Below are 20,407 nucleotides of genomic sequence, written 5' to 3'. Positions count from 1 at the left end.
ATCTATTGTATTTACTCTTAACATTTCAAGGATCCATTATTTCATCAATATGGATGCCCTTTTAAAAATAAATATATTTTATTTTTTTCAGTGAACAAACTCTACCTTCTCTCCCCCTTCCCAACCTCTCCTCTCACACCATTTCACTATTGAGAATGAAGAAAAAATAAAATAAAAGTCTTCTTACAGACATGTATAGTCAAACAAAACACATTTCTGCATTGGCTATCTCCAAAAAGTCCATGTCTTATTCTATATTCTTGGGTCTTTCACCTCTCCATCAGGAGGTGGCTAGTATGTTTCATCATTAGTCCTCTAGGTGGCTGATTATTACACTGATTACATTTCAAAGATGTTTGTCTTTGCCATATTATTGTCTTTGTAGAAATTATTCTGATTCTGCTTACTTCACTCTGCATCAATTCATATAAGTCTTGCCAGGTTTCTCTGAAATCATCCCCATTATTATTTCTTGCAGCACAATAGTATTCTATCACATTTATATGCCCTAACTTATTCAACCATTTCTCAATTGATGGGTACCTCCTTAGTTTTTAGATCTTTACCCAAGTATGAGTCTGGGACCACTTCTTACCCTGTTTGCAACCTCTTTCTGTGTGCCAATGCACTCTGCACATGTCCTGCTCTGTACCAGGCCTTGTCCCCAGTGTCCACAAATTTCTGTCTCCCTATGCTGACAGGACTGGAAAATGACTCATTTTGGATTTTTCCATCAGGATTCAGTCTAATGAATTTTCTAGATTTGTTTGGAGGAGTTCCTTGCTGTACTGCTTCCTGCTACTCCACCATCTTGTCTCTAGCAATTCTCTTTCCTAAGTAGATGACCTTGGTGTATTTCTAAAGCAAGGGAAAGCTATCCAAGTGTTTAACTGTGTGGTGGTGCTGAAACTTTCTATACTTAGCTGGATCCACATAACACACTCCTTACAAGGCCATGGCTGAAACTTTCCCAGCTTGGAATATAACTTGCCAGAGTTTGTACTCATTTGGCATAACCTTTGAGAACCCAAGATCATGTCCGCACACCAATGAAGCATAAAGGTTGAACTTCAGTGAAGGACTAGTCTTTAATCTTATAAAAATAGGAAATGAAGGTAATTTGGCATGACTTTTTGCTAGTGAAGGTCCTATTAGACATGTGAACCCAACAGACTTCGTACAATGTAGCCAAGATCATTCTGGCTCCACAGTGACAGAACCACCCTCTCCAAGCTTCTTAGATATTTTATCTCTTGGACCCCCAGAATTCCATACCAAATTCTATCCTTATTTATGATACCTAGGCTTTCTTTCTGGAGAGCTAGGAATCAATCAAAAAGTTGAAATAACAGGAGCTCTGAATTTTCCTTTTGGTGAAATGAGATTTACCTCTTCAAGCATGTGTATATTTTTAGGCCTGGTTTGTGAGATTTATTTTTGAGATACCACTTGGCAGCTTTTTGCCATGTTGTATCACTTAAATATGAGAGTGGTATTCAGTGATAAGAGACTTTAAGAATATATAAATTATTGAAGAGAAGCAGCATGGCATAGGGAATAGAGAGCTGGCCTTGGAGTCAAAAGGACCTGCATTCGGGGCGGCTAGGTGCCGCAGTGGATAAAGCACCGGCCCTGAAGTCAGGAGTACCTGAGTTCAAATCCAGCCTCAGACACTTAACACTTACTAGCTGTGTGACCTTGGGCAAGTCACTTAACCCCAATTGCCTCACTTTAAAAAAAAAAAAAAAAAAGGACCTGCATTCAAGTGCTGTCTCTGACACAAAGTGGCTGGGTTCCCCTCTGGACCCCAGGCAACTCTTTAAAACATTAACTTGCAGATCTGCATTGGTAGAGGCAATTTTTCCTTACTCGGTCAATGAAATCATAGGTCTGGTCCTAAATAAATAAATTCTTGAAGTGGTTGTACCTAATGGAAAGACTTTTTCTAAACTCACTACATTTCATCAAATGTTTTATCAAATGTAATACTTTTTCTATTTTCAGGATTGCTGCTATTTCTATGGCCACTAAAATAACTGACTTACAACTTGGAGACTCAGTGGAGATAAGCAAGTTGATTACTAAAAAAGAAATTCACCAAACCAGGTAATTTTTTCAAAGGGAAATAAATGTATAGCTAGAAATAGTAATTCTCAAATAATTTTCAAAAGCAGAAAATAGCTTAATTGTATAGTAATTATAAAACAGATATATTAGATGAATGTCCCTAGGTGCTTTTCCTCTTCTTTGGCTTTTCTTTTTTTTTCTTTCTTTCTTTTTTTTTTTTTTTTAAGTGAGGCAGTCGGGGTTAAGTGACTTGTCCAGGGTCACACAGCTAGTAAGTGTTAAGTGTCTGAGGCCGGATTTGAACTCAGGTCCTCCTGACTCCAGGGCCGGTGCTCTATCCACTGCCCCACTTAGCTGCCCCACTTCTTTGGCTTTTCAATCAGATTGTTTCCCCTATATCTTACTGCTAAGATTGGTGTCACATGGTGCACAGCTAGGTGGCACAGTAGATAAAGCACCAACCTTGGATTCAGGAAGACCTGAGTTCAAATCTGGTCTCAGACACTTGACAATTACTAGCTGTGTGACATTGGGCAAGTCACTTAACCTTCATTGCCCTGCAAACACACACACACACACCCCAAAAGTTTCGTGTCACATTAAGAAAATTAGAATTTTGATGAACATAATTTTGAAGCATGTGTTAGAGTAAATTGTGAGGAATCGTTTTGATGAGATGCTATGATTGGGGACTTTTCATAGCATTTGAGCATTGGATACCTGGGCAAGGAAAGGTAGGAGAGGACCAGAGATAAATTTCTATTGAGCAATTTTCTCTCAAGCTGACTATCCCCCTTGCCTTCCTTCTGTGGATCAGGAGCTGGATCCCTGGGTTCCATCATAAAAGGGAAGGCTGTTCAGAGACTGGCCCAGGACATTAGCTGTGTACAGCACATGAAAGGTGCCACCAGGATATGCTTGGTGGTTGGTAGTCAAATCAATCACTGTCTTATAAGAATCAGCCCTTAAGAAAAACAAGATTAGGGGGCAGTTAGGTGGTGCAGTGGATAAAGCACCGGCCCTGGATTCAGGAGGACCTGAGTTCAAATCTGTCACTTGACGTTGTGTGACCCTGGGCAAGTCACAACCCTCAGTGCACACCCCCCCCCACCCCCCGAAAAAACCACAACCCAAAACAAAACCAAGATTACTATTTTTAAAATCTTCCCTTAGGAGCGGATTTCTTGAATTCCATTTAAAAAAAAAATATGCTATATCAACACACTTCGTGGCTTGCCCCAAAGGCAAGTATGGATTAGATTGAATAAAGACTTGAACTTTGTGAATGTTTCACAATATTTAACAGCTACCTATTAAATGATGTGTACTTTGCATTGTTTTTAGTTTTCATGATAAAAGTATACTAAGGAGCATTTATTCTGGTTTTTTTTTTTCATTTACTGGTCAAGGCTTCATTGTGATGAAGAATGTTTAGCCCTAGAAAGGAAGAGGTAAGGTATATGTCTTACCTACTTGAATTTTGATTTTATGGAATTAATCTTTTTAAATCTGTAAAATGGGGATGTGGGAGAGGGAACTGGCGGGACACTCCTTTCTCATTTTAAATCCTATAAACTCTGTAAAGAAAGTAGTTTTCTGTCACATCATCAAGTATTTTATTCAGCAACTGCTCCATGCTTAACACTGTGCTAGACGCCATATGGGCTACAAGAGACACATGGATGAGCCGTGTATGTTCAAATCAGCAGTGACTAAGGAGACTTGGTAAATGTGGTTATATATCCTCAATGTAATACAGCTGCCCACAGCACAGTGATTTCAGACCAACACTTATTGATCCCCTCTGAGAGGTTATTGATGAAGAAGATAGCTAATTTTGCAGCGTATTTCCACACTACAGCTGTGATCCACCCTCCTGACTGCACTACCTCAGTGCATGATGGTTAAATGTTCCACAGGGGTAAAATCAGAGGGTGCAGTAATGATAAATTACAGTTCTTAAATTGTAAACATGTTCTAAGTTGAATTTCACTTGGATTAATCCTTTCTCACAATAAAATAAAATCAAATGGTCCTTTTTATGTTCAGCAGCACCGCCATCCAAAAGAACAGCTGGCAACAATAAAGGTTATTAGCTTTATATTATAAAAAGGAGTGGGACATACTCAGACAAGCAGCAGGGAGAGTATATACTCATGAAAACATAAGGATACAAGAATAAAACGAAAACTTACCCTAGATAAAACACTAATGATTTCATTTGGATTTTTCATTTTGAATCTACTTAAATTCACCATAGTTATTTATTTACCATTGTTTGTTTTAAGTTTTCTCTCAGTCTTAGACACAATTTAATAACCATCACTGCAAAAGTACCCTTGTTACAGTACTTCAATGTAATGTAATTAATCGTATTGCCTCATGCTGAAAATGAACATTTGGTAATTGATTCCAGCCTTGTTGCTTCTTTAGGCTTCTCTTTTAAGCTAAATAAGTAATTCATATTTAGTTTATACTTTGCTCTGTACTTTTCATTCATATTTGCAAAAAAAGCCAATCAATCCCCATTTAGTATTTGTCCTGTACTTTCCCGATTTGTTATTCCTTATCTCTAACAAATCAGTTGCTTTGATTTGCCTATTTCTTAATTTCAGGCGACTAGCAGAGGCTCTTAATATCAGTGAAAGTTCTGACCCTTTTAATGTACGTTCCGGATCAAGATACAGTGATACCCTGAAAGAAGATGCTAGGTATGTGGCTTTTTGTGCTTTGGGACAAGTACTTTGCAGAACAGAAGAACTGTTGGATCATTTGGAATTGATGATTATTTGTGAAGATACTAATAACAATTCTGTTTAATTTTCTCTCAATACTCTTATTTAAAAATTTTTTTTTCACTGTCAAAGTTGTTCAGGAAATTGACAAGAGGTTAGAACTCATTAAACTTTGTCACTTTATCTTAGTTAAATTACAAGAGCTACGGAAGTTGTGCTAAACTTCTAGAGACTAACAAGCACTGAAATTATAGCTCTATTGAACAGAACTGGGTTCTTAAAGCTTATTTGTGGCATTTTCAAATGGCAAAGAAAAAGCCAGATGAAGCAAATATTTTCTCTGATCTTGTTAAAGATACCTCCAAAGTGATTGTGATGCTACCTAGTTCAGAAGGGAAGCCCAGAGGCAGTTAATCCAGGTAGGGAAGCTAGTGAGATTATTCCCTGGCAAGAAAAAAATGAGACCTGGAATACAAAAGCCACCAAAAGGAGAAAGTGAAGGGTATACTTAGAAAGATAGATGTGTACATTTCAATGTTGCTGTTGATTTTCTTAGACTATATTAAAAATATATGTATTTTAAATAGTATTTATAAACTAGTTACTTTTTGGCTGCTTACTTATTACTTGCTCATATCTGTAATTTCTCATCTATAGAGAGGCTTCCTTCAAAGGTTAATTTTGTAACCTGACCATACCTTTTATCTCATGCCCCTCTTCTTCATAAATCCACCACAAAGAATCCATTCAATTTGCTGGATGCTTTTCTCTCTGTCTCTTAATATTAAAATGGGCATCAGTGAAGTACACATACCTTATCTCTCCATTGATCATAGATGTTTTTCTTAAAGGCAGACATTTTGTCTTGGGTAATGTGCTGCAGCTGTCACCTGTCCATGATCCATAATTTTGATTCTTCAAAATGGGAGAGAGAATTCTTTCTTCAAATTCCTCCCTACACAGATGACTACACTTCAGTGAGCCTTTGCCCTCCTTTGTTCCCTCTTTGCTCTACACCTCACTTTCCTTTTTCTCTGCCTTCCATTCTATCCCTTCTTCCATCTCCAACAATTCCCAAGTATCAGACAGTATAATATTAAGTTTTCCCCTTTTAATTTTCCTTCCTCTTGTCCTTTTCATATTTATTGCCAGGGGTGGGAAGGTTATAGTAAATAAAATCACATTTGCTAGAAAAAGTTCATGGATAAGATAACTAAAATAATTTCTAATTGCAGGAAAGACTTAAAATTTGTCAGTGATGTTGAGAAGGAAATGAAAGCCCTTGTGGAAGCTGTAAATAAGGTTGGTAGCCAAAGATCAGAACCAATGCCAAAAACTCAACTTGTAACACAAAAATAAATTTCACCTGCATTGGAACAGTCTTATTAAAAAGGAGTAGATGTTGTTGCAGTAATCAACCTCGTGGGTTTATTGTAAGGAAATCTCTCTTTAAAGTACTATATAAATGTAGTTTACTATTTAAAAAAAAAGAAAAAAGAAAAAGGAGGGGGCAGCTAGGTGGTGCAATGGATAAAGCACTGGCCTGGATTCAGGAAGACCTGAGTTCTAATCTGGTGTCAGACACTTGACACTTACTAGCTGTGTGACATTGGGCAAGTCACTTAACCCTAATTCCCCTGCAAAAAAAGAAAGAAAAAAGGATTAGAAAAAGGGAACGAATGTTGATTCATTTGCAGACAGAACTGACAAATACAGAGATGACATTTGTATTGCTAGCAAGCACAGATGGTCATGACATTCAATAAGCAAGCATTTATTAAGTTTCTGCTATGTATTAGGCATTGTCCTAAGCCCTGGGGATACAAATACAAAAAATGAAACAAGTCCTGCTCCCAAGGAGTTTATTTACCAGCTAAGGAGTAAGCTAGGAGTTGCAATTTTTAAAAATTATAATAGAGGGGGCAGCTAGGTGGCACAGTGGATAGAGTACCGGCCCTGGAGTCAGGAGTACCTGAGTTCAAATCCGGCCTCAGACACTTATCACTTACTGGCTGTGTGGCCTGGGCAAGTCACTTAACCCCAACTGCCTCACCAAAAACAAACAAACAAACAATAAAAATTATAATAGGGGACCTGTAGATCAAAAAACAAAACATTTTTGTACATATAGCGCTTAACTACTGATTTTTAAATTACTTATATAATCTAGATTTCTTGGTGAAATCTAGGTAATTGAAATCTAAGTCAAAGGTGTTATTTTCAGTAGGAATTATATTAAGAATTTTCTAATTTCTGAGTGATGTTATCTTGTCTCTCTTCTCTCCCCAATACAGGGAAAAAATATTAAGAAAAGTCATTGCTACCCTCCTATGAACAGAGACCATCGAAAGCTCATCTATGAGTTGGCCCAAGTTTATGGGATTGAGAGTGTGAGTTATGACAGTGAACCAAAGCGTAATGTTGTTATCACTGCAGTAAGGTATGTTATGGTTTACTTTTGTATTCTTAGTTGTATAGGAACCAATAATTTAAGGTTTTGCATATTTCTCTCAGAAATGCTTTTGCAGGGCAGCATTACTCTATAAAGGTTCAACGTTCTAAATCAAAAAGATAGCATCGAGGCAGCTAGGTGGCACAGTGGACAAAGCACTGGCCCCGGATTCAAGAGGACCTGAGTTCAAATCTGATCTCAGATACTTGACACCTATTAGCTGTGTGACCCTGGGAAAGTCACTTAACCCCCATTGCCCTGCAAAAAAAAACAACAAAAAGATAGAGTCTTTGCTTCACTTAGTGGAACTGATATACCCTAAAAGAATGAATGCCTGGGGAAACAGTAGTAGTTTGAAACTGTATAGACTCTGCTTTTATTAGATGTTTCTCCAGTGTCAGATGGGCTTTCCTACCACCTGCCAGAAGGTGGAATGCTACCTGCAAACACAGAGAACGTAAGAAGCGCTACTTCTACCTGGAAGCCACTCCAGTGAACCTGCCTACTACATCTGCCAGTCTTTTCATTTAAGTATATCTTGGACAGCAAGCATTTATTAAGTGTCTACTGTTTGCCCAGAACTGAGCTAGGGTTACAAATACAAAGAATGCAACAATTGCTGTTCAGAAGGAGCTAATAATCTACTGAAGAAGAGAGACAAGTACATACATAAGTACATACAGATAAATATATGGTAGTTGAGAGAGGGTACTAATGGTTGGGGAGATCAAGAGATGCTTCATGGGGACAATAGTGCTTTAGCTGCCTCTTGAAGGAAAAGGGAGATTCAGGGAGGCAGGGTGAGGAAGGGATGCAAAGGCCTGGAGACAGGAGATGGGATGCTGTGTGGGAGAAGAGAAAGCCAGTGATGTGCAGGGATGCCACAAAGATAGATTAGGACCTAGCTATGAAGTTCATAGAAACATAAAAGGAGAAGTTTTTATTATATTCCAAAGGTAATAGGGAACTCTTAGAGTTTATTGAGTAGGGAAGTACCTGGTCATATTACTTAAGGAAAATTTCTTGGGTAGCATTGGGAGGTATAGGTTGGAATAGTGAAAGATGTGAGGCAGAGATATCAGGGATAGGGAGCTTGTGCAAAAGGAGAGAGTTTGATGTTCCCCCAGGAAGATCTTGTTGCTACAAGATGCATGATTACACAGCCAAGCCCTCTTAGTTAGTCTTCCATTTCAAGGTTTTTCAAAAGGACCCTGTCCTTATAAATAGCCACATGTTTCCCTAAGGCCTTGTTAAGGGCTAAAATTCTAGCTAAACTGTCTAAAATATCTAATGAGTGGTCGCCAATAAATTATAAGCTTTAGCAAGAGTTAAACTTTTAAGCATTTATTAAGGAGAATAAGAATTTGGTAAAGAGAGAGAAAAAGGCCTAGATTCCTATCTATTAAAGGGAGAGCACATTTCTAGCTCCGCTCTCCACCAGAGTCCAAAGGAAAAAGCGCGAGACTGAGCGCCAGTCTCTTCCTCCTCCCACTAGCCCGCGTCACTTCCTGACTCCTGGTCTTGCCCTCAAAGACCTTCCCTTCATGGGCAGAACTCTTCTACAGTAAGTATCCAGCAGGTGGCGTCATTCCAATCGTTACAGTCTGCATCTCTTATTAAATTATAACCTAGATGCAAGTAGTTGTTTTTGATTCCTCCCCAAGGAGAACTTGGGGCAGCTAGGGGGTGCAGTGGATAGAGTGCTGGGCCTGGAATTAGGAAAACTTATCTTCCTGAGTTCAAATCTGGCCTCAGATACTAGCTGTGTGGCTCTGAGCAAGTCACTTAACCCTGTTTGCTTAATTTTGCTCATCGGTAAATGAACTGGAGAAGGAAATAACAAACTGCTCCAGTATCTTTGCCATGAAAATCCCAAATGGGGTCACAAAGAGTCAGACACAAATGAAAACAACTGCACAACAACAACAAAGGAGAATTTACCACTCAGACACTCACAGATTGCTCCTGACTTGGAGGTACCTGGTCCTTCTGCTATGGCTGATAGAAACTCCCTATCTTAGGAGAGGCTATTGTTTGTTGCTATACAAAGATATCCTAGGCTATGTAGCATGCACTTAATAATTGTTACTTAGTCATCAGTCTCTCAGAAAGTCAGAATGAACAATTTTTGCTCACCCTTAAACCTTAAAATCATAGCTTTTTTTCCTTTTCTTTCTTTTTTTTCTTTTTTAATTTTTTTTGGTGAGGAGTTGGGGTTAAGTGACTTGCCCAGGGTCACACAGCTTGTGTCAAGTGTCTGAGGTTGGATTTGAAGTCAGGTTCTCCTGAATCCAGGGCCGGTGCTCTGTCCACTGAAAATCATAGCTTTAAAAAAAAAAATCAGTCTTAATAGTATTTTATTTTTTCCCAGTTACATGTAAAGGTAGTTTTCAACATTTGTTTTTATAACATTTTGAGTTCCAAAGTTTTCTCCTTCCCTCCCTCCTCCCCAAGACAGTAACCAATCTGATATAGGTTATATATGCACAATCACATTAAACATATTTCTGTATTGGTCATGTTGTGAAAGAAGAATCAGAACAAAAGGGGAAAGCCTCAGAAAAGAAAAACAAAACAAAAAAGTAGAAATCTTATGGTTCAGTCTATTCAGATTCCACAGTTCTTTTTTGTGGATGTGGAGAACATTTTCCATTTTGAGTCTTTTGAAATTGTCATGGATCATTGTATTACTGAGAAGAGCTAAGTCTATCACAGTTGATCATCATACAGTGTTTCTGTGACTGTGTACAATGTTCTCCTGATTCTGCTCACTTCACTCAGCATCAATCCATTTAAGTCTTTCCAGGTTTTTCTGAAATCTGCCTGCTCATCATTTCTTATAACACAATAGTATTCCATTACATTTATATAGCACAATTTGTTCAGCCATTCCCCAATTGATGGGCATCCCCTCAGTTTCTAATTCTTTGCTTCCACAAAGAGAGCTTGCTATAAATATTTTTGTACATGTGGGTCCTTTTCCCTTTTTTGTGATCTCTTTGGCATAAAGACCTAGTAGTGGTATTACTGGATCAAAAGGTATACATAGGGGCTGCTAGGTGGCACAGTGGATAGAGCAATAATAATAATAAATAAGTGGAGTCAGGAGTACCTGAGTTCAAATCCAGCCTCAGACATTTAACACTTACTAGCTGTGTGACCCTGGGCAAGTCACTTAACCCCAATTGCCTCACTTTAAAAAAAAAAAAAAAGGTATACATAGCCCTTTGTGCATAGTTCCAAATTGTTCTCCATCAACAACATTGCATTAGTGTTCCAATTTTTCCATGTCTTCACCAATATTTATTATCTTTCTTTTTTGTGGTGTTAGCCAATCTGATTAGGTGTGAGGTGGTACCTCAGAGTTTTTAATTCGCATTTCTCTGGTCAATCCTGATAAAATCATAGCTTTAATGTACATATCTGATACTTGGACAAAACCATTAATGGTAGCAATTGCTCATTGTCTATTAATGTCTAATTGGATACAACATTAAAATCTTGCTACAGTAACATCCCCAAATTATAACTCAGGATTTCCCCCTCCCAGTTACCTTTTTACTCCAGACAACCTAACTTTATCACATACCTATAAATACGTTGTTTTTGTGGGAGTTTGGTGGGTTTTTTGTTTTGTTTTGTTTTTTTGTGAGGCAATTGGGGTTAAGTGACTTGCCCAGGGTCACACAGCTAGTAAGTGTTAAGTGTCTGAGGCTGGATTTGAACTCAGGTACTCCTGAATCCCAGGACCGGTGCTCTATCCACTGTGCCACCTAGCTGCCCCTTGGTGGTTTTTTTTTTTTTAAGCAGCCTCCTCCTCCCATCAGTAGGTCAGAATGGCCTTTGCCATCTGTCCTACTTTCCACATCCAAAACAAACTCTCTTAGAGAACTTCTTTTCCTGTCGTACTTTTCCCTTTCATATCTTTGAATTCATTTCAGATCCTTTCAAGTCATTAGCAGAATCATAGCCAAGTATTCCCTTCCTGTTTCAGCTTTTGTGGCATTTCTCCAAGAAATTGGTTAGGGAACCAGAACAGAAACAAAAACTACTAAAGGGAAAACTGAGTAAGTGGTTGAATAATCAAACGTGGATAAGGGAATGCCTTGAATCTCAAGTTGAAATATCAATCTCAGGTAATTGGAATGAAAGAAATAGAAATTTTAGGTGAATCAGCATTTGGTCAACAGAGTGCATTTATTAAACATCTACTTTGAGCTAGGCACTAGGGATACAAAGACAAAAATGCCCACAAGGAACTTACATTCTCTTGGGGGAAACATGTACATGTGTGTGTATATTTACATATGTACTCATGGATGCATAAATTTTAAAACCAGAACTATGATTTTATAAGTATAGGGAGTCTATGTTGACAAACTTCCTCTAGCAATGAAGATTAACACCTTCTCTCTGATTTACAATCTTTTTGTGGCAATGGGTCTCTGCAAGCTTGAGTGATTTGTCCACAGTTACACAAGCTAATATGCTTGTCAGAGGTGGAACTCAATCCGAGGTCTCCTTGATTTGCATGGAAAATATACACACAGTAAATATGAAGTAATTTCTCAGAGGATCATGAAATGCCTCCTCTAGGAAACAGGTGATGCTGAGGGGGATATTTACATGGTGTCTGTCTCATTAGAATGTACACTTCTTAAAAAAAAAAAAAAGAATGTACACTTCCTGAAAGCAGAAACAACCCATTCACGTAGTAAACACTGAACAAATGCTTACTGACTGATTGTTTTTTCTTTTTCTTTCTTTTTTTTTTTTTGCTGACTGGTTATTAAACAGTTTGTGTTTTCTTTTATTAGGGGAAAGTCTATTTGTCCTCCTACCACTCTCACAGAAATACTGGAAAGGGAAATACAGTCACGACCACCACCACCAATTCCTCATCACAAACAACAAACAGATAAGTAAGAACCCTTTATTTGTGCTATTAGCAGTAGAGAATTATCCAAAGCCCTCTAAAGATACACCTCAGTCTTGAACTTTGATTGCTTGTATGTTTTCTTTCCTACTGTGCCTGTAGCACAGATAGCTAGTGTTAGGGAGCCACAGAATATTAAGGCTACAAAAGACTTTGAATATGTTCTAACTTCATTTGTATAGATAAGGAAACCGAGGCCTGGAGTGGTAAAGAGAAAAAAGCATGATAACATCAGAGCTGGGTTAAGAACCCAGGTCCACTTTGTTATATTAGAAATGTTTCAAAAAGAAGCCATTCAACCTTTGGCCACATCCTCTTTGAGAGGACACACTCAGTATACTAAGGGTTTTCCTTGTGTTCTCTGGATGTTTTGTAGATACCAGTGGAGTTTCTGAGTTCCAATTTTCCCTTGCTCTCACTATAGAGCTCCTTCACATCTTCTTCTTCTTCTTTTTTTGCGGGGCAATGAGGGTTAAGTGACTTGCGCGGGGTCACACAGGTAGTAAGTATCAAGTGTCTGAGGCCAGATTTGAACTCAGGTCCTCCTGAATCCAGGGCTGGTGCTCTATCTACTGTGCCACCTAGCTGCCCTCATATATTCTTTACACTGTATCACCTGAGAAATTCTCACTGGTAAGTGTTGCAGTAATACACCCTCTCCCATTGTCCTTTGGGTGACCCAAAACTGTATTTCCTCAGAGATTGGTGTCTTGGTGTTTTGTGATTTGAAGCTATATAGCATCACTGGAAGAGTATTGATGTTAAAAAAATGGACCTTTTTGAGGGAGATGCTGCACAATTTCCAAAAGTCATACAGCTTGCTTTCTTGCTCCTGTTCCGTTCTGGGCCGAGCTCATTGGGCATCTACAACCTCTGTCCAACTGATGTACCAGTTTTATGGGCTTGTCACCAATTGCTTATTGTCTGAACAAGATAGTCTTTATCCACTTAGTTTTTCCTATTGAGTTTTTAGGCCAGATTCTTAACTAATTATCCTTTAGGAGGTTTATCATTGTCCCAGGAATTAATACAATTAGTCCAATGTCTTTCTGCACCCAAGACCATACCTTCTGGTGGTGCCTTCTTCATCTCTGCTTGATATTTCTTTGGAATTTCTGTAAATTTCTTTGGGGGACCTCACTATCTTTAGGAAAACCCTTTTCCATTTGGACTCAGCACTGGAAATCATCAACAACTGCAGCAGTCATACTTACTTTTCTCTTTTTGACCCTTTGCTTGATATTAATCATCAGTGAGTCATCAAAGTCATATCTTTTTTCTTTTCTTTTTTTTTTTTTTTTTTGTGGGGCAATGGGGGTTAAGTGACTTGCCCAGGGTCACACAGCTAGTAAGTGTCATGGGTCTGAGGCCAGATTTGAACTCAGGCCCTCCTGAATCCAGGGCTGGTGCTTTATCCACTGCGCCACCTGGCTGCCCCCAAAGTCATATCTTTTAAAGGAATCTTAATTTGATTTTTACCATGTATAATAGGTCCTTTTATATCCCTTAAGGCAACTTTTTCCTGCACCAAATCAGATATTTTTATAGTCCACAAACAAGAAACACAGTAAGAGCTGATACTTTGTACATCTTCCAGGCAGTGGTATGACTGAACAGATAGCCTGCCAAAGACTGTCATTTGCAAAAGCCTCTGTGACATTCTCTCATCAGGGTGCCTTAAATGTGTGTATAGATTCTCATAAAGATTTTGTAGAGATGGAAAAGTGAGAGTATGGTTGTCGATAATTTCTCAGTCCCCTTTTCCCCCCAGTAACAATATTTATTTTTGAAGGGGAGTACTCCCCTCTTTCAGCTATTGAGAGTGGATTCCTCAAAGGCCTCCAGATTGTGACACCTCCTTGTAGTCTAGGCCAGCTTTTCTCATCCTTTCTTTAGTGTAGTTTCTACTTCTTGCAGGACAGCAGGGACTGTGATGTTAGATTTCATCTACTATATAGTTCTTCTGTCATAATTTGTTAGACATCTGGACAGTCTTTTCCATTTTTCATATTATCCTTTTATTTTTAATGATTTCAGCCTTCTATAATTTTCCCTCTACTGCTTTTCATTGTTCTATGAGATATTTGAGGTATTATTATGAGGCATAATCTTCTACCTCTTATGTAAAATTTTACAAACTATTTTTTTGAAATGATGTAGTTCTTAGCTATCATATATTCTCCAGTCAGCAAGGATATCAAGTGATTTTTCAGCCCCTCATATTTGCCAATTGATATGTGTTGGTGTTGACAATTGACATGTGTAGGAAATGGTGTTAATGGTGATTAAGGCCCAGTTTGTGTGTTGTTTTTTAAATCAGTTTCCCATTTTTAAGTAGGTTAGGTTTAAGTTGCCTCATTTTTATGATGGATTTGATTTGATTTGATTTTTTGCAGGGCAATGAGGGTTAAGTGACTTGTTCAGGGTCACACAGCTAGTAAGTGTCAAGTGTTTGAGGCAAGATTTGAACTCAGATCCTCCTGAATTCAGGACTCATGCTTTATCCACTGTGCCACCTAGCTGCCCCCAGTATTTTATTTTTCTTCTAATTTTAAATGATTCTGATATTTTTCTAACAAGTTTTACTATACAAAGAGCAGATTCAGAAATTATTCTCACAGAATTCTCCTGTTATGTTTCTTTTTTTGTTATATTAATTTGATGCTTGCTAATATTGTTGTTGTTATAGTATATGTTGATATAATGAAAGACCTTAGATCTTGGTTTAAATCTGGTTGTCTATTTAATAACCTTATGACTATATATATTTTTTCCCTTATGACTTTAGATAAGTAAGTTAACCGTAGAAACTTAATTTCCTTATAGATAGAAAATACTACCTGTTTTTGCCTATTGGGCAATGTTGGCATAATTAAATGAGATAATGGGTCTGAAAGAGCTTTGTTATTATTCTAATATTGTCACTATTAATGCATCATCTACATATGGTGGCTGTAAACTGATGAGGGTATTCTTATGACTAATATACACAGTCTTTATTTTATAGTCACACTTTGTACATATAAAATAATGTAATGGTTCTGACATATCGAAGCTATTTTACAAAGTTTAGCAAATGGTAAATTAACCATCTTCCAGAAAATATATAACTCCTCCAAAACATTATTTCCCCCCAAACTTGATTATCATCATATGTTTTTATTTCAGGAATCCTAGTAGCAGTGGAGGACTGCAGAAAGTAGCAAAGGAACCAGTGATTGACTACTTTGATGTTCAAGATTGAAGAAAATAATGTGCCAATCCGAAGTCTAGAAGTCTAATTTAGATGTAATGAAAAGACTGATTCATTTACCAACTGACATAATCATCATGCAAGTTTTTAACTCCCATATAATCAGTGTTTAGCACACTGTTTTGTACTGCTAAATCCAGAGTATGAGTGTGCTCAGAAATTTGTTCACTATTATTCCTGTCTGTACAGTGAGTTTCAATATAATTCAAACTCTGCTTGTATATTTACTGAGTACATTACTATCCTCCACCTATCCACCCACCCCCACCCCTCCCTTTTTTTATTTAGCAACTTGCTGTACCTTAGTACTTACAACTTAGTACTTGCTGTACAGTTATAATGCTAATTGGAAAGGGGAAGGAAAAATGTTGGTTTGGATTTTTTTTTAAAGAAACCAGAACTGCTGTTTGATTTTATTATGTTACATTATTGTAATTTTAATGGAATTGGAATAACTTAACTACTTGTGATGAAAATGAGATTTACAGTTTTCAATGGAACATTGACTTTGCAAGTTGCATTCAGTACTAACTAGAGTTTTCTTTATGCTTATTCATTTGCAAGTAATTATTATTACTGTAGTTTACGCATCTAGCTCAATAAGTTATCCATTTTTAGTAACCTTTAGAAAAAAGCAGGTGAGTTCTCCAGTCTCCAGAATAAGACATTATTCTTCTTTATCTGATATCAGATGTGCTGTTTGGGGTGGGATGGGAGTGGATTCTTCATCTAAAGCATCATCAAATTTACTGAAGAATTTGACAAATCTACAGCTGACGCATCTGACACATTTAATATAATTACATAAATCTTGGTCAGAAAAAGCATCAGATTCTAGAATTTATTTTCCTATGATCCACAGAGAATCTGATTTAATTCATTTCAACAACAAACATTAATATCTGTGTGCAAGTAATTGCTATACCCTGAGGGTACTGAGACATAAATCACAGCCCACACTAAAGAAACTTTATGGGGGAAGACAAGGACTAGCAGAGAATCTCATGGTTGGGGGTGGGAACCATCTGGTAAACTTCTCCAGTTAGTTCAAGCCTCCCAGAAAATACAAGTAAGTTGGGTACCAAAAAATAAGTCTCCTGGTAAGCAGTTTAGAGGTATGGCTTATTTACAGTACTGATTAGCATCAGGTAGTTTGGTTAAGTTCTTTATAATTGTCATTCTTTTCACTAGAAACAACTCATCTGATGTCGTTAGTCTGTGCCCCATGCCTAAATCCAAGAATCCTGCATTAAGCCTCTGGGAAAGGCTCTTTCCTATTTAGGTTTAGGCTTAAACTGCACATACTCTATAGCTTCATCTTCACTACTCTGAGGATCCCTCTGGTTCTGGCCACATAAGCTTATACCCATTTGGAGCCCAGGTTCTTGGTTTTTGTTTGTTTATTTGTTTGTTTGGTTTTTGGTGGGGCAGTGAGGGTTAAGTGACTTGCCCAGGGTCACACAGCTAGTAAGTGTCAAGTGTCTGAGGCCGGATTTGAACTCAGGTCCTCCTGAATCCAGGATTGGTGCTTTATCCAGGTTCTTGTTAAAACAACATTGCCTGGGGCAGCGAGGTGGCACAGTGGATAGAACACTGGCCCTGGATTCAGGAGGACTTGAGTTTAAATCCGGCCTCAGACACTTGTCACTTACTAGCTATGTGACCCTGGGCAAGTCACTTAACCCTCACTGTCCCACCAAAACAAACAAACAAACAAACAACAACAACAAACCAATACAACATTGCCTTCCTTTCCCAAACTTAAATACTGAGCCTTTATATACTGAACCAGCTGAAGCAAAATAGATTGAAAAAGAGAATGATGATGGAAGGGCAGGCCACATGTCAAGGAAGAGAGAAATAAAGATGAGGAACTTGAGTTGTGGAGGCAGAGAGTCGTGAGAGCTCATAACTAATTACTGCAGTTTCATAGGAGAAGTAATTTATAACCTCTGACACATGAGCTAAGAGAAGTCATTTAACTCTTCAGTGTCTCAGTCAACTCTCCATATACAGGTTGCCTGTCTGTATCCCTGAGTTTGCACACACTACAGCAATGAAATCAACAGGGACAGACCTTTCTCCCACTGCTAGCCCTCCACAATGGAATGTTCTAGTAGCAGTGAGGAGTGATGGCTCAGGCTTGTACACTGGATTTGGAACAGAAAATTCAAGTTCAAATCCTGGTTCTGTCACTTATGTTACTTTTTTGTTGGTGTTCAGTCATGTCTAATTCTTGGTGATCCCATTTGGGGTTGGGTTGTTTTTTTTTTTTTTAGCAAACATACTAGAGTGTTTTGCCATTTCCCTCTCCAGCTCATTTTATAGATGAGGAAAATGAAGTAAACAGGGTCACACAGCAAGTAAGTGTCTGAGGCCTTATTTGAATTCAGGTCTTCCTGACTCCGGACCCAGCACTCTTATCCACTGGGCCACCTAGCTGGCCCTTCTTTAGGCCTGGTGTCCTCATTTCTCAAATGAGTGGATTGAACTGGATGACCTCTAAAGTCCTTTCCAGTTCTAAATATATCCAGTGAATGCTGCTGGAAAAGACTGAACAGATAAGGGGAAGTGACCCTGGCCCACTGGAAAGAAATCTTATAACTTTGCATAGATATTTACCCAAGGAAACCAGGCTCTTCTGGGGTGCAGCTATGTTTAGATGATGGGTGAGCAGACAGGATGGGATCAGGAAATGCTGCTTACAAAACCAGCCCCAGAGGAACCAACAACTTGAAGGTAAGAGAGGAAATAGTCCCAAGCAACTGTTAGTAGGGAAGAAGAGGAAGAAAAGCCTTTCTGGGATAGGCAGCAGAGGGATGAGGTTAACCAAAGGAGTTCTGGTTCTGGGGTCACTGTTCTTTGTACCCATTTTCCTATTGTAAATTCTTTCAGATTTTAAAGGGACAGGAGAACCAAGGTCTGTAAAGTAAAAAAAAAAAAAGTTCCAGGCCTTATGCTGCCAGACTATGCTTTAAGGGAAACCCCATAAGTCACTGGCTGCTGCCATCTAGTAATTGCTTCCACACACATCTGGAGAACCAAGAGCTAGATACATGGAATGGGAAGTATAGGAGAAGGGGAAGGAGGTCTTGTGGAAGGTGTTGCTGCCACCGGAGTGGTGATAATAATAAGGTTCTGGGATCTCTTCTCATCAGTGTCCCAAGTTATGCCTTGAAGTCTAAAACCAGCCTTTAAGTAAGACATCATTATGCTAATAGCAGCTGCAGTAAATATGGCTAAACAAATGGACAATGAAAATTAAAGAGCCTATGGGGGAAATCACCAAAGATTTAGAGCAAGAAGGAACTTTAAAGGGTATCCAGTTCAACCCCCTTCATTTTACAGATGAGGAAAATTGCCCTGAGTCACACAGTTAGTAAGTCTGAAGGCAAGATTTGACCTCAAGTCTTTTGGATTCTAAGAAAGTGCTCATTCCACTGAGCTGCCTACTTGCCTCAAAAAGAAAACATCAGATGTATGATGTGACTGCCTCCCTCTTACTGACTCCCATTCCAACACCCTATCCACTATACCACCCAGTTACCTCAAAAAGCTTAAGACCATGAAGTCCTACTTGATCAGGGAATCTAAAATTAATTCCATAATTTCTAAATCTTAAGAGTTGCCCCTGAAATGGTCACGGTTACTGAGAAGTTAAGTTGCTTGCACAAAATGACTTACCCCATTAGGTGTCTTAGAGGATGAGTTTGAACCCAATCCTTTTTTTTCTTTTCTTTTTTTGGTGGGGCAGTGAGGGTTAAGTGACTTGCCCAAGGTCACACAGCTAGTAAGTATCAAGTGTCTGAGGCTGGATTTGAACTCAGGTCCTCCTGAATCCAGGGCTGGTGCTTTATCCACTGCGCCACTTAGCTGTCCTCCTGAACCCAGTTCTTCCAGAGCTGGTCCTCTTTCCACCATATCCCACTGCTTCTCAAATAGACAGCAACTTGGTTTAGTGTCTTTAAATCCCTAGACATTTTACTAATTTGGAGATTGATTAGTGCTTCAAGGGAAATAGGTCATAGCCAAACTGTGTAGTTATTACTGTGAACATGTTAACTATGTATTTAATCATCTACTTATTAAAACCCTCCTCCCTTGACATTTGCACTTCCTTTGTTCTGCCTTTCTCCCCATCTCCCCCCGCTTTTTTTTTTTTTTGCGGGGCAATGGGGGTTAAGGGACTTGCCCATGGTCATACAGCTAGTAAGTGTCAAGTGTCTGAGGCTTGATTTGAACTCAGGTCCTCCTGAATCCAGGGCCGGTGCTCTATCCACTGCACCACCTAGCTGCCCCTTCTACCTTCTTTTATTACTTCAAATCTGGCTGTTTCCTAATACTTGGTTTACTTGGCCCTCTGCTCTTTTCTTTGCATTCTGTTGGTGAATTGGTTCTCAAAACTTCAAACATCATCTCTGCAGAAGACAACGTATCTGGTCCCATATTTCTTCCTGCTTGTAGGAAATCTTCATGTTTTACCATCACTTTAATTTTAAAATGCCTCAAACAGAATGACAGTTCCCCCTGGAAACGTAATTTTTCTGTTTCTGTAAATAAAACACTAGCATTCTCCCAGTCACTCAAAGTTCAATACTTCACTATAACAGGCTTCTCTTTCTATGACCTATACCCAGGCATCAAGTCCCATCAACTGTTCCTCTGAAATGGATCACATGCAGCCCTTCACCATTCCTGCTGTTACTTCATCCAGACCGTTATCACCTAAAGCTACCTTCTCCCTGCTTCTTGCCCTTTTCCCCATTCCATTTCATCTCCACTATTACCTAGTCATCTTCATGTCACCACCTTGCCTGAAAAGCTCCAGTGGGCCAAGTATGTTGGTGTATGCCTGTAGTCCCTGCTACTGAGGACGATAAATCTGGTGAGTTTGGGAATTCTGAGCTTCTGGAGAGCTAAAGCTAACCAAATGTTCTTACTAATCTTGGCACCAATATGGTGAA

At 38.7% G+C, this 20,407-nt stretch overlaps 1 protein-coding gene across 2 annotated transcripts in view; it reads left to right on the top strand.

Annotated features, from left to right (window-relative positions):
- Window positions 1-15,963, top strand: part of NFX1 (nuclear transcription factor, X-box binding 1) — a 73,914-nt gene extending 57,951 nt beyond the window's left edge. For both annotated transcript variants that reach the window (XM_043977104.1, XM_043977103.1), the window contains 7 exons: window positions 2,005-2,106; window positions 3,477-3,518; window positions 4,683-4,778; window positions 6,038-6,104; window positions 7,097-7,242; window positions 12,072-12,176; window positions 15,359-15,963. In XM_043977104.1, coding sequence (XP_043833039.1) covers window positions 2,005-2,106; window positions 3,477-3,518; window positions 4,683-4,778; window positions 6,038-6,104; window positions 7,097-7,242; window positions 12,072-12,176; window positions 15,359-15,434 — 634 coding nt within the window. In that variant the 3' untranslated portion in view covers window positions 15,435-15,963. The remainder of the gene's footprint in view (window positions 1-2,004; window positions 2,107-3,476; window positions 3,519-4,682; window positions 4,779-6,037; window positions 6,105-7,096; window positions 7,243-12,071; window positions 12,177-15,358) is intronic.
- The last annotated feature ends 4,444 nt before the right edge of the window (window positions 15,964-20,407 follow it).

Source organism: Dromiciops gliroides, chromosome 1 (assembly GCF_019393635.1).
Source record: "Dromiciops gliroides isolate mDroGli1 chromosome 1, mDroGli1.pri, whole genome shotgun sequence".
In the NCBI taxonomy this organism is placed as follows: domain Eukaryota; kingdom Metazoa; phylum Chordata; class Mammalia; order Microbiotheria; family Microbiotheriidae; genus Dromiciops; species Dromiciops gliroides.
This window is presented reverse-complemented; position numbering and strand designations above follow the sequence as displayed.